This window comes from Diuraphis noxia, unplaced genomic scaffold (genome assembly GCF_037042655.1).
Source record: "Diuraphis noxia isolate RWA-SAM2 unplaced genomic scaffold, SU_Dnox_SAM2 contig0001, whole genome shotgun sequence".
Classification (NCBI taxonomy): domain Eukaryota; kingdom Metazoa; phylum Arthropoda; class Insecta; order Hemiptera; family Aphididae; genus Diuraphis; species Diuraphis noxia.
This window is the reverse complement of record NW_028301711.1, coordinates 24483045-24500508: the sequence shown is the minus strand read 5'-3', so window position 1 is coordinate 24500508 and position 17464 is coordinate 24483045. Positions and strand designations below refer to the sequence as shown.

Sequence of the window (17464 nt, the reverse complement as noted above, 5' to 3'; positions counted from 1 at the left end):
ATTAGGTACAGATTTGAATATCTTATGTTCTACAACTCTTTAAATAAATTTCAATATCTAAATTTACCTCTACCTAGGAATTGTTTTTTTTTTTTTTTTATCACAGTTTATCTTATAAGTTCATTGTATACTTTGTTTTATTTGCATTACACTCATCTGTGTTATTATTTGGTTAATACTTTTCAATGTAAATTTTTAGGAATTACAAATGTTGCGCAGTCCTCATTTAGTACCATACAGCAAAGTAGACGATGCTATTAAAAAAGCTAATAGGTAAACTAAAATGTTATTAATTTATAAGAAACGATAACGTTGTATTGAACATTTTTATTTATTTTACAGAGATACGGCAAGCGAAACAGTCCGCACATTATTAGTATATGGTTACAATTTAGATCCTCCGACAGGAGAAACAAATGAAGGTAATTTAATTTTTTATAATACCTAGGTATATGTAATCGTATCCTTAAATTTAATAATATTTATGAATATTGCTTTCTTATTTATTGCGTACAGCGACACTCCTAACAGATGACAGCACTAATAGATATTTGACGTTCAGAACATATCGTGCTGAAAAAACATACGCCGTTTCAAGTGGAAAATGGTTAGTGAAAAATTGTTATAAAAAATTGTAAATATTTATATAGTTGACCGTTATATTTAACAAAGGTACTTTGAATTTGAGATATTGACAAGTGGACCTATGCGGGTTGGATGGGCCAGGTTTACATGTTCTCCGGGTTATCAAATTGGCAGTGACGAAAATTCTTGGGCATTCGATGGTTATAACGTATGTATTTGAAAAAAAGAGTATATTTTGAACGAAAAATATTTTTTAAATTAATGTTATTTTAAAGGAGGAAAAAATTTACATGGGGACAGCTGAATCATTTGGTAGACAGTGGCAAGTTGGAGATGTTGTGGGAGTATTTTTAGACTTAATGGATCACACAATAAGCTTTTCGATGAATGGAGAATTATTAATGGATACGTTGGGAGGAGAAACTACATTTTCTGAAGTTCAAGGCGAAGGATTCGTACCTGCGTTTACACTGGGACTAGGACAAAAAGCAAAATTAACTTTTGGTCAAGACGTTAACTCTTTGAAATACTTCACGACTTGTGGACTTCAAGAAGGATATGAACCATTTTGTGTGTATGTACCAAACAAAATACCTATGATTATTGCAATAGTAAAAATGTATGTTTTTAATACTTATTATAGAAACATGAAGAGGCCTGTAACATATTGGTATACTAAGGATCAACCAATTTTTGAAAATACTGATGATTTTTCGTCTGTTATTGATGTTACAAGAATACCAGCTGGTTCAGATACACCGCCGTGTCTAAAGATAAGTCACAATACATTTGAAACCATGGAAAAAGCCAATTGGGAATTTTTAAGGCTATCCCTACCTGTCATATGTTTACCAACTTTTATCGAGTTAGTATATTTTAATGATATTATTATTTATAACGTAAAATAATTTACAAACAAATGTTTATTGTTTTGTAAATATTCAATATTTTTTTTTGAAACCCAAAAAGATCTATTAAAATTATTGTTTTTATTTTATGAAATTTCACACATAATAAATCACAAAATAAATATCTTATAAATTACATCATGTTATTAATTGTTATTAATTACTGAAATAAACTTTTCTAAGTATGATTCATATTTTATGTATATTAAATTTTGGGCTCTGGACGATTAAAATAACTATTATGTTTGTCTTGAAAAATTATTTATGTGCAATATATAATTTTATTTAGCGATCAAGAAAAACAAAGGAGATGGCAAGAAATAAGAATTAGGCAACACAGATTATTGTCACAATCTGAGCATGCTACTCCTGCTCATATTGAACAAATAATGAAATCAGGATTTTCAATGAGTGATATAAAAGGTTCTCAATAAAAATAGTAACTTAAAATGGTTTTTTAATATATTTTGTTATTATGTTATAATATGAAGGCCTTCATCGCGGTTATTCAGATGATCCTGTAGAGAATGACGAAATTATATCAAATACTACTCCTTTACCACCAAGAGGGAAAAATCAACCACCACCACCCAGACCACCACGAAAAGGTTCATTATCTAGGCATGATGATCTAACAATCGAAAATGGTATTATATTCTTAGTATACAACATAAGATGTGTTTACTCATTATGTATTTAAAATGTATTGATTAATATAGAAGGGAAGTTGAACCGTTCATCTAGTGAACTGAATTTCAATATTTATAATCGTCAAAATGGTGATGGTCAGGATATAAACAAAGACGATAAGAAAAAAAGAGGACGTTCTCCATTTCGGTAAAAATTTAATTTTAGTTGATTGCTGTTGATTAATTAGAGTAATTACACCATTTCATAATTAAAATAATGTAAATATTTATAGATTTTTCTCGAGAAAAAAAGAGGGAGCTTCGGATAATCCGAAAAGAGCAAAAACACCAGATCCAGCTAGAAATGTGGATAGATCACGCAATGCTGCCCACAGACCTAATACATTAAATGAAAGAGTAACCCCCCAAATAAGAGTTTCACAAGTATGAGTCGAATTTATTGATTTAAACGTGTTTACAAAATAAATAAATAAAAATTTATAATTTTAAAGATGGATTTAAAATTGGTTCCGCCAGCTATTCCTGATAGACCAGGAGGTCCAAAAGCGATGTCATTCACACCTACATCAGCAGGGATTGAATTTGTGGGAAATGAAATATTTGATTTAGAATGTTTAAAATTAATAAATGAGTATTACTATGGCGTAAGAATATTTCCTGGCCAAGATCCTACACATGTTTACGTTGGATGGGTTACTACTCAATATCATCTTCATACTAAAGATTTCAGCCAAAACCATGTTCGAAAAAGTACTGTAACAATCGTCGATGAACATAACAGAATTTTAGAAAGGTAATTTTTATTTTAAATCATCATATTCAGATAAGTATATTAAGTGTTTCATATAGTATTGATCGGCAAAGCTGTTACATGGTTCGATCCGATGAATTGTACAATGAAGTAACAAACGATTCATCGGGGAAGGGAGCCTCTCAAGGAATGGCCATTGGTTGTTTTATTGATATAGCTACTGGCCTGATGTCATTTACATGCGAAGGAAAAGAAACTAGTTTTAAATTTAAAGTAAAATTAATTCTAAATAATAACAAGTAAATTGTATTGTTAAAATATACATAACATCTTAGATGGAACCAGATATTAAGCTATTCCCCGCAATATTTGTGGAAGCTAGCAGCAAAGAGATTTTACAAATTGAATTGGGTAGAACTTCAACCACACTTCCATTATCTGCAGCTGTTTTACAAAATTCAGAACGCCATGTTCTTCCGCAGGTATTTTGAGTTTTTAAATAGGTACTATGATATATCATATTTATATTATTATATTTTTAATCTATGTAACTAAATAAAATATGTTTATTTTAGTTTCCACCAAGATTAAAAGTCCAATGTTTAAGACCACATCAGTGGGCTAGAGTTCCAAATGATTCTTTACACATTCATACACTGAAATTATCTGACATTAGAGGATGGAGTATACTCTGTGAAGATCCAGTGTCGATGATTGCACTACACATTCCTGAAGAAGATCGATGTATTGATATTTTAGAGTTGATTGAAATGGAGAAATTATTATCGTAAGCTATCAATAACTTCTATTATAAATACATTGTATTATTTTGTAATTTTAAATTTAAATAAATTGTATAGTTTCCATGCTCATACATTGACTCTGTACGCTGCTGTGTGCTACCAAGCCAACTACCGAGCTGCTCACATATTATGTACTCATGTAAATCAAAAACAATTGTTGTATGCTATATGTTCAGAATATATGTCTGGCCCATTGCGTCAAGGATTTTATGATCTCTTAATAGCTTTACATTTAGAGTCCCACGCCACAACGATGTAATGATTTTTATATGACTAATGTAGAAAAATTATTGATAGTAAATTATAAACATATTTTTTTTTTAGGGAGGTTTGTAAAAATGAATACATTATACCTCTAGGACATGAATTAACTACTTTATACGATGATCCACAAATGGGCCATAGTTTACGGTCGTTACAAACAGAATCTGTTCGACCGCAAATGAAAATGACTGAAATTTCGTATGTGAAAATCAACCATAATTACAGTTTTTTATTCTAATAGTTATATTTTAAATTATTTAATTTACTTTTAGAGACGTTATTGACAACGTTCGAAACTTATACAGCCCTTATTTCCCATTACAAGTAGTCAGAGAATATGTAATGGCTGCCCTAGAAGAAGCCGTGTTAGTTAATCAGGTTCATAATAGAGATCCCATTGGTGGATCTAACGAAAATTTGTTTTTGTAAGTTCAAAAGAATGTTTTGATAATTTTAATTTCCTAAATGATAATTATTTATGTTATTAGACCATTATTAAAATTAGTGGATCGTCTCTTACTTGTCGGTATGTTACGTGACGAGGATGTAGAAAAATTATTGATAATGATTAACCCTGAAACGTGGGATCCTGAATTTCAAAAAGGTGAGCCTTGCAAACTATAATTTAATATTTTAATATTTTGTTGTTATGATTGTTTTAGATGGTCTCGATGAACATAGAAAAGGATTATTACACATGAAAATGGCTGAGGGTGCCAAACTTCAAATGTGTTATTTATTACATCATTTATGTGATATTCAATTAAGACATAGGGTTGAATCGATAATCTCATTTAGCTATCAATTTGTTAATGATATACAAATAGTGAGAAAATGGTTTATTTAGTATTTAAAAATTTGGTTTTGGAATAATTGTTGAATGTTTACTAAGGATCAATTAAGAAGATATAATGAAATAAAACAATCAGATTTGCCATCTGCAGTTGCTGCAAAAAAAACAAGAGAGTTCCGATGTCCACCGCGAGAACAAGTAAATTATAACTAAATTCACAGCTTAACATTAATTTTTTTTCACATAATGTTATATTTATAATAGATCTCAGTTTTAGAACTTTCCAAACTATGCCGTTTTCTTGTATGAACTATATTTTTAGCAAGTTAATTTTTGACAAAAAAACTTTAAAAATTGTATATCATTATTTAAGAACAGTCTAAGCTCATTTTTCATATTACTTACAAGTTTTGTATTTATCGGGCGGCTCCCTTTTCGGCCAAAACATACCCTCCACTTTTCAGTCAAAAATTACTGTTCTCTTCGGTCACTGACCCTTTTCGACCAGTAGTATTTTTATTAACATTATTACCTATAACTGTGTGAAAAAATAATAAAATAAAACAATTGGTAATAAATTGTTACAACATAACATATTACATTAGTCGAAAAAAAATTAATATAATCTTATAATACCTATATAATAATAATTTAGATAAAAATATATGAGTTCGTCGAAAATCAAGTTATCTCAGAAGTTACTTTTTTTATTCTTCGTCAGCAGGACAGTCCGTCATAAAAACATTGACAAAACATTCTGATGCTATACTATAATTTGCTAGGTTCGTGTTTTATATTATATTATAGCAAGCAACTAACAAGGAATAATACAGGTTTCTCTTTATTTAAAAAAAAAACTAAATATGAACGAAATTAAATTTACATTGAAGAGCGCAAACTATAAAAAAAATTAAAATTTTTCAATTAAAATAAAAATTAATAAATTAATAAATTAAAATAGTTAATTTATGCGACTAAGCTAATAATGTATAAAACTGTAAGTATACTGGACGAAAGATGACAGTGCCCGAAAAGTGACAATGGCTGAAAAGGGAAGTTTTGGTACATTTTGGCTGAAAATGGTGACGCCCTATTTATCTAATAAACCATATGAAAAAAATTGCATAGCTTATATTTACATTAATTTCATGAAATTTATATCATTCAACGCACATAACATTAAGATAATTTTTTTTTGTTTCAGATGAATGCAATATTAAGTTTTAAAAAATTGGATAGCGATGATAAAGAAAATTGTTTGATTGGTGATGAACTTCGTGAAAGAATGAATGAGTTTAATGAGAAACTCATGAAGCAAATATCTTTAGTAGCTCTTCAAGAATCAGAAGATGACGTAATTTTACTAATGATATAAAACAAATCTATTTTTAAGATATAATTATAGGATATACAAATTTTAATGTTTTTTTATATTATTATTAGTTATTATTTTGAGTTCATAATTAATATAAATGCATGTAGGTATAGAAAATATTTACAAAAATTATAATTTTGTTATTGTAGAAATCAGATTTGAATAACTTAAACAAAGAAGGTAAAATAAAACAGTTCTACAATTTTATAAACGCTGTGAAAGATGAGGTGAATGAAGATGGTCTTAATGAACACGAAAAAAAAATACCGGAAGGTTAGTCAAATTAAATGTATACTTCATAAATAATAAAATACAAATTTTAATGATATATTTATAATTTTGTAGAATAACCAAACAAATCTTTAAAATATTTGAAACGAGTTGTGATTTTTTGTCATACCATAACACATATTATAATTTCCCTCATTTGTTCAGGACCTTATTAGTAAAGTTAATATAATATTACGATTAAATTTTAAGATTTTTAATATAAAAAAAGATTTTGTTAATTTTTATTCATCTAAATACACATTATTTAATTAGTGTTTAAAATTTTTATTGGAAAATCCATTTCAAAAATATCTATGTTGTATCTAAAATACCCAGAAAATTATAAAAATAATTAATTAAATATTGAAAATTAAGTACCATAACAACTTTTATCCTTAACACTGGTTTTAAAATTGAAATACTTTTGATTCTATTCAATGTATTTCAAATTATTTATTAAATTAATAATTTTTTTGTCAGACCAAATGAGCGAAGTATAGTTATTTTTGATGAAATTGACTATATAGTCAATATATATATATTTAATAACACTAATATTTAATTTAAATTCACAACTAGTATTTCTAAACATTACTTTATATTAAAATAAATGTTAAGGAATGGTATATATTATGTCACTTTAATTTTATTAATTTATTGATATCATGGAAATCGTCATCATTATTAATACAACACAATACATTTTTTAGAAATATTTAGAAAAGTTTTGATATCCACTATTGTATCATGGGCTGAAGAAACTCAAATTGAAACGCCAAAATTAGTTAGAGAAATGTTCAGGTACTATTCATTATAACACGTTGATTTTACATCAGTGGCGCCGAATTCCTAAAATCTAGTAGGGTGAAAAATATTTAAAGAGTCCCAATATTAAAATATTTGTAAAAATGGCGTACCCGGGAGAAGAAATAGGTCAATATGAAGTAGCCCTGTCCTAAATATTAAAAATATGGTGGGCTTTAGCCTGACCAACATAGGGCTCGGCTCCACTGCATAACTTATATGATAAACTAAACTGCGAAAATTTACAAATTTATTTTATTTTTTAGTTTATTAGTTAGACAATATGATAGTGTTGGAGAATTGATTCGCGCGTTAGAGAAAACATACGTAATTAACTTTAAAACAAAAGAAGATGTCGCACAAATGTGGGTTGGACTTAGTCAAATCCGTTCTTTGTTGCCTGTTCAAATGTCACAAGAAGAAGAAGAATTGATGCGAGAAAGATTATGGTATGAGTTAATATTTTATAAAATTAATATTTTTTATACTATACATTTAATAATCCGAGTAACGATTAATTGGACTTCACACATATATCTCTGTATTATACACGGAAAAGTAAATTTGCGTTTAACAGTTTCAGTTTTATGTTGTGAGATTTAATATACCTAAAGGTAAGAACTTTACCCGAGTTTTGTCATTAGTTTTTTTTTACAATATTTAAATTTTTTATAAAGTGATGAGAACATTTAAAAAAAAATTAAAAATTAAATTATTTTTCACACTCATTGTAATGTATTTACAAATTTAAATATCGTAAAGTACCAACGAAAGAAAACAGAAATTGTTCTTACCTTTAAATTTGATAATTATAGATATATTTACTTTAATATTTAAGTTATCAAAACAATGTTGGGACTCCTGGATGTAAGTTTTTGATAGGTTATATACGTTCGTAAGACGGAGATAAACATTCAAGTACGATATTCTTTTAAAACTATTTCTTGAAACTTTAGGTATAGAATATTGTGATCGTCTTTACTTTTTTCAAATAAAGTAGTACCTATGAATTATATCAAAATAAGAACTAAACTATTTCTATTCAATGACACTTTATGATTATTAATAATTGATTCGTAAAGATAATTTAATCTCATTGAAACTAAAAGATTATTTATGTTATAGGTATTAGGTACTTTGTATAGTCACTTAAATTCTTTAACGAAAATTGCTATACAGCGTTACTTAAAATTATAATAAAAACTAATAATGACAGTAAAACAGACATCATTATAATAGTATTTTAAATATAACAATTATTGATGTACATATTTTATAGGAAACTGGTTAATAACCACACATTTTTCCAACATCCTGATTTGATAAGAGTTCTTCGGATGCATGAAAATGTTATGGCAGTTATGATGAATACACTAGGAAGGAGAGCTCAAGCCCAATCACAACCAGGCGGAACTCCTGTAACGGGACAAGATGGAGAAATCGTTCCAAAAGAAAAGGTCATTTTATACACGTATAATTATGACTATTTTAGTAGGATACTATTAATAGTAATCAATCATTTAGAAACTGTAATTTTGTATTAACATATTATGCACACAGGATACATCACATGAAATGGTCGTGGCTTGTTGTCGGTTCTTGTGTTACTTTTGCCGTACATCCAGGCAAAATCAAAAAGCCATGTTTGATCATTTTTCATTTTTACTAGAAAATAGTAACATATTACTTTCTAGACCGTCATTAAGAGGAAGTACACCACTCGATGTTGCTTATTCATCGCTCATGGAAAATACCGAACTTGCATTAGCTTTAAGGTATTTTGGAATAATATCATAACATTAAACATATCGAAAGAGGTCTGTGAATAAATCCAATTATTTATAAAGATATTTATTTGCAACATGAAAAATACTTATAACCTATTATATTTTGTACCCGGATAATTTAAGTTATTATTTTTAGTTAAGATTAGTATTTTAGATTTATTCCTCATATTATCTCGAAATGTTGATTCGAGTAGAATTTTCACAAGACGTATCTAATACGATTCAATGCCTATTATAACGTTGTATCGAAATTTTTTAAAACTATGTCCAAATATTTGGAGGAAAGTCAGTAAATAAAATATAAAATATAGCAAGAAAATTGCCTAAGTTGATTATTATCAGACATCATAGTCATTAATTCATAATTTAAATAATCGCAAACACTTTCAAAAACTGATAATAATTATCGCTAATATCATAAAGATTATAGCGATAAACATTCGATTTATCCATCAATAAATGAACAACAGTAGTTTTAAAATACTCATATTAGGTAACGACGAATTCAAGATTATTTAGATACTATGTATGGAATTAAGTATTTACTATGGTACTTTTATTACCTGTATAATGTGGGCACTATTTACAAGCATCCAAGCATTCATTAAGTTTACAAAATTTGATCATTTATCAGTATAGCTCATAGCAGTGGTTCTTAAGCTTTTGTAGAACAAGGGCCCCGATGAAAGATTTTTAGAAATCCTAGACCACTACCAATTTTTTGTAAAACATCACACGTTATCATAAAATTACAATAATTATTTTATATTAAGTTTATTTCTTACAATATATATTTTATATGAAAAAAAAGCTGTGTTCCTATACACTTGACACGAGTATCGTGGACCCCCAAAAGGCCGCGGACCACAGGTTAAGAATCACTGGATTTAATAGTGAAAATAATTAACTCAATGAATCCTTGATCAAATTTATTAAACTAATTGTAAATAAATGTGATCGTTTAATAACAATAAAAATGTATTAAAGTAATTAAAAAAATTGTTTAGAAAAATTATTGATCTTAACCATCATTTTTAATTATATTTTTAGGGAGCACTATTTGGAAAAAATCGCAATATATTTATCTCGATGTGGTTTACAGTCTAATTCTGAATTGATTGAAAAGGGATATCCTGATTTAGGCTGGGATCCAGTAGAAGGAGAAAGATATTTAGATTTTTTACGATTTTGCGTTTGGGTCAATGGTTTGTGATGATAAATTATTTTTATATTAAAAAATAATATTTAAATTATGTAAAATTATTTTATAACAGGTGAAAGTGTAGAAGAAAATGCGAATTTAGTTATACGGTTACTTATACGCAGGCCCGAGTGTTTGGGTCCTGCATTAAGAGGAGAAGGAGAAGGACTCTTACGTGCCATAATTGATGCTAATAAAGTATATTATATTTTTGTGTTATCTTATAAACTATGTTATTTTGTTTTACTAACTATTTCAGATGTCCGAGAGGATAGCCGAACGGAGGAAGTTCTTAGAAGAATCGGGGAATCAAGAGAATATTCAACTAGATCATCCACTTCCAGAATCTGACGATGATGAAGATTATATTGATACAGGAGCTGCCATTCTAAACTTTTACTGTACTCTTGTTGACTTACTAGGACGTTGTGCACCGGACAGTTCGGTAATTTCACTGGTAAGAAAAACTTATATCTAAATATATTATTTATTGCATTATTTTCTCGATGTGTACCCAACTATATAACTTTTAATACACAATATCTGATTATAATCTTAATTGTTATATAGTACAAACTAAATAACGAGATGTAAGTATTAGTAGATTTTAGACATCGTAATATATTAATTTATTTAGGTTGTTTTTAAATTCCCTTACATAATGTGCATTCAATACTGTTCGATAACAGTTGCGAAAATATTCCCATAAAAAGAAACTATTTATATATATATATATATATATATTTCAAATTAAATTTAATATAAATTAAATAAAAATAAATAATTATTTTTTTTTGCAAAATGTCTATATAATATGTATAAATATGATATAAGTTTTTTAGTAACTTTTAATCTAGAAACTACTCCGCATGTAAGAGTCCGTAAAAAACATGTTCAGGATTCCTATCCAGATCACGGTACACCATGTTGATGACCGGCGACCGCAGGTGTAGTTAAAGACCGAGGGAACGGTGTGACAGCTATCTCCCAGTTATGTACATGATCCTATCCAACGCTTATGATGTCAAGTATAGGAAGAGAAACTACACAAAAGTGTAATAATATAATGAAATTAAAAATCAGTCGTGTTATATAAATCTTAATTTTGGGAATAGGATATTCAAATTGGACAGTAGTTGAGTTTAGAAGATATGAGAATGCTAAGGGGACTATGTACAGTAATTAGGCAGGAAAAAATAAGAAATTAATTCTTTAAATAATGTAGACGTTATGCCAATTGTAGACAAAATGAAAGAGAATAAGTTGAGATTGTTATGATCCTGACAGGTGTCAGGAACCAAGGATGATAAATAAGGTGACTCTTGTACTCTTGTAATGACTCGAACGGATGGTTAAGTTATAATAGATATACATTTATTTATTAACACAATTGCATTTTATTTAAAACAGGAGACTTAAATAATTCGATCAGTGAAAATATTCTATGTTTTTTTTTCAACCCGAAGGTTGGTTTACAACTCCAATTCTCCATTCTAACCGATTACTCGCTTTTTCTTTAAGTTCTTTAAAGGTTTTGACTTTTGCATCAAATTTAATTTGTCCTATATAAGAGTTCCGGGGATGTCCTGCAGTTTTCTTTCCTTCTATCATACCCTCTAATATTATATTATGCAATTCTTCTAGGTGTCTCAGGGCGTGTCCGACCATTTTCCAGCGTCTTCCTCTTATCGCGTCTACACGAGTGTACGTTTTTCTCCCACTGTTCTAAGTACTTCTTCATTCGTTTTCGCTCTATTCAACTTATCCTTTCCATATGTCTCAAGCACCACATCTCGAAGGCCTCTATTTTTTCTTTTCAGCATCATTTATTATCCAAGTTTCACATCCATATGTTGCAACACTCCATACATATGTTTTTATAAGTTTCTTCTTGATGTTAAGATGTATCTTTTTTGAAGTGAGCAACTTATGTTTTTTACTGAAAGCAGTCTTTGCCAATGCTATACGTTGTTTTATCTCATGGAAACTCTTGCTATCAGACGTGATTTTACTTCCTAGGTATACCATTTATTCTACCTGTTCCAGTTTTTGATTACCTATGTATACATCAGCTTTTAGTTTCGGGTCTCTGGCGCAGACTAAGATCTTCGTTTTTGTACTATTTATTTTCATTTCTGATGTTCTAAGCATTTTATCCATTTCTTCAACTGCACGTTGTATACCACCTTCACTCTCTGCTATTACCACAATTTCATCAGCAAAACGTATCATTGAAGCGATTTCTCCACCAATTATGGTTCTATGTATCGAAAAAATATTCGATTTGACTCGTTTATTTTCTAAGTCCAAATTAATTAATCAGAAAACCAACTAGCGTTAAGGTGCTCTAAGGCTCTTGGTCAAATCACGTTTGAACACAGGCCGTTTCGGAGGTCTCTTATATAGTACTGCAGTACTACCCTCAAATCCTCATAGCCCATGCGATATAATTTCTGTTCCTACGGACGCTGTTAACTATCAACTATCGATGGAAATGCCGGCTACTCACACTCGAGGCAAGTGCAAATTATCAATAGTTATACATTATTAATTTTGAATCATTATGTCAAAATATTCATATTTTGACCATCGTTTCCTGGAGCTCTTGTCCATTAGCAGTGCGTGGTCCCGCGTCCTGTGCATGCACAACTGTAATATCCTTCCTATCTGTCAACTTACACGTTTATAGCTTTTATAATGTTGCCTATTTCCACGAATAGCTTTCTCTTATGATTATTAAGCCTCACCTTCCTGTGCATCCCAAAATCTACTATTGTTATTATATTTAACATACAGTCCCCTTGATATGGTGTTCTACCCAGGTGGTATCTGCATATGTATCACCCAGTTGACCGTGAACTAAGCAATGTGAGACGCTAGTCCATAGCAAGATGATTTGATCATGTTATGAGGATAGGTAACTTGGCCGAGTGTGGCCATAGAAATTAATGTAGAAGGAATGACTGGGAGAAGAAACTGAAGTATAAATAGACAGAAAATAGCGCAAAATAGCTGGAGTGAGTAAATAAGAGATGGTATTCAGAGCCCTATGGAGTTGAAATACATACGTGAACATATGGTTGAGAGTATAAAAAACGAAGATGTGTGTCTCAAATAATGTACCATAACAATACTTCTCAGAGTTAAAACATTGAAAAACCGCACTTATTTTATAAATATAGAGTAACTAATCATCTTTTAATCAATAATAGGCAACTTCCATCTAAATTACTTTTATCTTATCAATAACGAAAAGAGATGAAAAGAACTTTCATCGGTATCTAATACTGAAACGAAATAGACTATCATACTATAGTGAACAAATCCTAATCAACACTCTTACACTACATCAAGTTCTAAAGCCCTAAAAAAAAAGTAGTAGAACAACTTGAACATTTTTCCAAATAATAAATGTAATTTATAAGTCGTAAATCTTTCCAAAGATTGTAATAATGTAACATGATGTTTATTAATATTTATTGATAATTTATAAGTCTTAAATTTAGACTAAAAATATTTTTAGTTTAAGCTTTTTGAACTAAATATATATATAAATACATAAAAAAATAACTAAAATAAAAATAAATATATAATTTATATTCTTATGAACATAAGTTGTCCAACTAAAATCAATAATATGTAACCATACTTGTATGTTTTTATTTGTTTATTTATGTTTTTTAAAGGGAAAAAATGAATCTTTACGTGCAAGAGCTATTCTTCGATCATTGGTACCACTCGAAGATCTACACGGTGTTCTTAGTCTTAGATTTACATTACAGAATCCAGCTGCTGGTCAAGATAGACCAAAGAGTGATATGCCTTCGGGGTTAATACCAGGACATAAACAAAGCATTGTACTATTTTTAGAACGTGTATATGGTATTGAAATGCAAGAGTTATTTTTTACATTACTTGAGGAAGCGTTTTTGCCTGATCTACGTACAGCGACAATGCTTGACAGAGTATTTATTAAACAAATTAGATAGAAAATACATAAGTTTTTTTGTTAATTTTGTTATATTTATTTAGAATGATGGACTTGAATCAGACATGGCATTGGCGATGAATAGATATATTGGAAATTCAGTGCTACCATTACTCATAGGTCATTCAAAATTTTATAGCGAGTCTGATAATTATGCTAATTTATTAGATGCAACGTTACACACTGTGTACAGATTATCTAAAAACAGAATGTTGACTAAAGGGCAGAGAGAAGCTGTTTCAGACTTTTTAGTAGCATTGACCAGGTATTAAGAAGACAAAATTATTTAATAATATTTGAAATCACCATTTAAATATAAATTTTAATTACTTTTAGCCAAATGCAACCAAGTATGTTATTAAAACTACTGAGAAAACTTACGGTCGATGTATCAAAACTATCAGAGTATACAACTGTAGCACTTAGAGTATGTGTTTATAAATTTAAATATTTAATATTGATTTAAAATATGTATTTTAATCATTGCTTATATTAGAAATACATTATATTCATAAATCATGTGTTATAGCTGTTAACTTTGCATTACGATCGGTGTGCCAAATATTATGGATCAACAGGAGGTCAAGGAATATACGGAGCTTCTAGCGACGAAGAAAAACGATTAACGATGATGTTATTCAGCAACATATTTGATTCTTTATCGAAAATGGTATATTCTGTTTTTACTTAAGAGTGAATAAGATTTATCAACTGCCTTTTAATGTGTAGGACTACGATCCAGAGCTTTTTGGAAAAGCATTACCTTGTTTATCAGCAATTGGATGTGCTTTGCCTCCAGATTATTCACTGTCAAAAAATCATGATGACGAGTGGTATGGTTCAAAACAAAATATTCAAGGTCCTTCTGATGGACCTTATAATCCTCAACCAATAAACACGAGCAGGTATTTTCTTAAAAAGGTTTTATTTAAATAATAATTGTAACCCGATTTGTTCTAATTATTGGTTATTTTATTTAGCATTGTTTTAGATAATGATTTGAACTCCATTGTGCATAAGTTCTCAGAACATTATCACGATGCATGGGCAAATCGTAAATTGGAAAATGGATGGGTTTATGGAGAACAATTTAATGATGTCAATAAGAGTCATCCTCGACTTAAACCATATATGATGTTGAGCGAATATGTAAGTTTTAGTTGAATAACGTTAGTCTAATAATTATTTTTTTTCCAAAAATAATTTATAATTTATATTTTGAAGTGAAAATAGTATTAAAGTTAAGGAAATTAATTTTTATAACGTTTGTGTTAGGAAAAAGAACTCTACAAAGAACCGGTAAGAGAGTCTCTTAAAGCATTGCTTGCAATAGGATGGAGTATTGAACATTCAGAGAACGATGCACCATTGAATAATAGAGGATCTGTTCGACGTCAATCAAAATCTAATGTGGGTAGTTTATGCATAGGAGTCATAGTATATTAACGAATAATATTTTTTTGTAGGAAAATGTAACACCGTTTGACTACCATCCAAATCCAATAGACATGACTAATCTTACACTTACCAGAGAAATGCAAAATATGGCGGAAAGATTAGCAGAAAACTCCCATGATATCTGGGCTAAGAAGAAGAAAGAAGAAGTTATGTTGTGTGGTAAATTTTTTTAAATTTTGTAGCAGAATCTTAAATAATAAAATAATTTTAAATTTAGGAGGTGGTATTCATAATCAATTGGTTCCGTATGATTTACTTACCGATAAAGAAAAGAAGAAAGACCGAGAACGATCACAAGAGTTTCTTAAGTACTTGCAGTACCAAGGTTATAAATTACACAGGTAGATGCTCAAAATAGTCAATTTTATTATTATCCATTATTAAATCAAGTTAAATAATGATGTGTTGTCATTAACATTTAGACCAAATCGTAATGGAGGACCATCAGAAGCTGAACAATTGGCTGCTGCGTCAACAGGAGAACTTCGATTTTCATATAGTTTGCTTGAAAAATTAATTCATTACATTGATAGAGCATCAATAAATATGAAACTATTAAAACCTTCGGGTACATTTAGTAGGCGTTCTAGTTTCAAAATATGTACAAGAGATATAAAATTTTTCTCCAAAGTATGTCAAAATCTCTTTCTTATTACGAAGTATACAAATTATCAAGTTTTATCAATTTTAGGTTGTGCTACCGTTAGTTGAGAAATACTTTAGCACCCACAGAAATTACTTCATAACGATTGCAACAGCTTCAAGTGTTTTGGGCGCAGCTTCGTTAAAAGAAAAAGAAATGGTCGCTAGGTAAATACATTTTTTTACGGATATTTGAAATATTATAATATGATTTCATAACTATTTTGTATTTTAGTTTATTTTGTAAATTAGCCAATCTTTTGAGATCGAAATTAATGGCTTTCGGATCTGATGTCCGTATAACTGTACGATGTCTACAAGTGCTTGTCAAAGCTATTGATGCTAAGTAAATAAAAAAAAAACTGCTATCAATAATAAAAATGAACGTTATAATCAAATATTTCATATGTATAGGTCACTTGTGAAAAACTGTCCTGAATTTATTAGAACTTCAATGCTTACATTTTTCCATAACATTGCTGATGATTTGGAACATACAATTCAAAATTTGCATGATGTATATACGATTGTTATAAAAAAATTACTAATTTAATTTAGACTATTTATCAAAATATATTTGTATGGTTTTACTATTTTTAGAGTCGTTATTGCTATTTACGAGGAACTCATTTGAAAACATCGACTTCACTATTTTATGTTAATGATGTAATTTTGCCAGTTTTGTCATCACTTTTTGATCATTTAGCTGCATATGAATATGGAAACGAGCTATTAGGTAAGAAATATTTAATATTGATACAATTTTATAAAAAGTATATTATTAAATTAAATTCTTTGTACATTTTGTCTAAAACAGTGAACGAAATTCAAGTAGCCGCTTATAAAATGTTGAGTAGTCTGTATATTCTTGGTACAGATACGTCTTTGACACATGACAGGTAATGAAAAAATGTAAAATAAAAATATCATAGATAATTTTTGATACTAAAAGTGTATTGTAATTTAGAAAATATTTAAAAGTACAGTTGGAAAGACATCGTCCAGCTTTCGGTAGTTGCTTAGGTGCATTTAGTTCAACATTTCCTGTGGCTTTCCTTGAACCCCATCTGAATAAACACAACCAATATTCACTTCTTAATAGGTTCGCTGATAGTTCATTGGAAGCTCAAGGTAAATATTATTACGATATACAATAAAAATAATGTTATTTAACTAATGAGATGA

At 29.1% G+C, this 17464-nt stretch overlaps 1 protein-coding gene across 2 annotated transcripts in view; it reads left to right on the top strand.

The window, feature by feature from the left end:
* RyR (Ryanodine receptor) overlaps positions 1-17464 on the top strand; it is a 63763-nt gene that overhangs the window by 16108 nt on the left and 30191 nt on the right. For both annotated transcript variants that reach the window (XM_089217633.1, XM_015512044.2), the window contains exons 21-65: positions 200-273; positions 343-422; positions 517-607; positions 673-793; positions 861-1159; positions 1229-1450; positions 1783-1916; positions 1985-2140; positions 2213-2330; positions 2416-2566; positions 2635-2936; positions 2993-3167; positions 3230-3376; positions 3470-3681; positions 3755-3952; positions 4022-4159; positions 4234-4386; positions 4450-4565; positions 4624-4787; positions 4854-4952; positions 5959-6108; positions 6279-6402; positions 7110-7200; positions 7470-7652; positions 8483-8660; positions 8764-8978; positions 10041-10195; positions 10265-10389; positions 10451-10648; positions 13878-14156; positions 14224-14444; positions 14516-14606; positions 14709-14849; positions 14909-15084; positions 15160-15328; positions 15455-15589; positions 15646-15796; positions 15855-15978; positions 16060-16267; positions 16329-16447; positions 16515-16625; positions 16694-16796; positions 16880-17015; positions 17097-17178; positions 17247-17410. In XM_089217633.1, the coding sequence (XP_089073759.1) occupies positions 200-273; positions 343-422; positions 517-607; positions 673-793; positions 861-1159; positions 1229-1450; positions 1783-1916; positions 1985-2140; positions 2213-2330; positions 2416-2566; positions 2635-2936; positions 2993-3167; positions 3230-3376; positions 3470-3681; positions 3755-3952; positions 4022-4159; positions 4234-4386; positions 4450-4565; positions 4624-4787; positions 4854-4952; positions 5959-6108; positions 6279-6402; positions 7110-7200; positions 7470-7652; positions 8483-8660; positions 8764-8978; positions 10041-10195; positions 10265-10389; positions 10451-10648; positions 13878-14156; positions 14224-14444; positions 14516-14606; positions 14709-14849; positions 14909-15084; positions 15160-15328; positions 15455-15589; positions 15646-15796; positions 15855-15978; positions 16060-16267; positions 16329-16447; positions 16515-16625; positions 16694-16796; positions 16880-17015; positions 17097-17178; positions 17247-17410 (6979 nt within the window). The remainder of the gene's footprint in view (positions 1-199; positions 274-342; positions 423-516; positions 608-672; positions 794-860; positions 1160-1228; positions 1451-1782; positions 1917-1984; positions 2141-2212; positions 2331-2415; positions 2567-2634; positions 2937-2992; positions 3168-3229; positions 3377-3469; positions 3682-3754; positions 3953-4021; positions 4160-4233; positions 4387-4449; positions 4566-4623; positions 4788-4853; positions 4953-5958; positions 6109-6278; positions 6403-7109; positions 7201-7469; positions 7653-8482; positions 8661-8763; positions 8979-10040; positions 10196-10264; positions 10390-10450; positions 10649-13877; positions 14157-14223; positions 14445-14515; positions 14607-14708; positions 14850-14908; positions 15085-15159; positions 15329-15454; positions 15590-15645; positions 15797-15854; positions 15979-16059; positions 16268-16328; positions 16448-16514; positions 16626-16693; positions 16797-16879; positions 17016-17096; positions 17179-17246; positions 17411-17464) is intronic.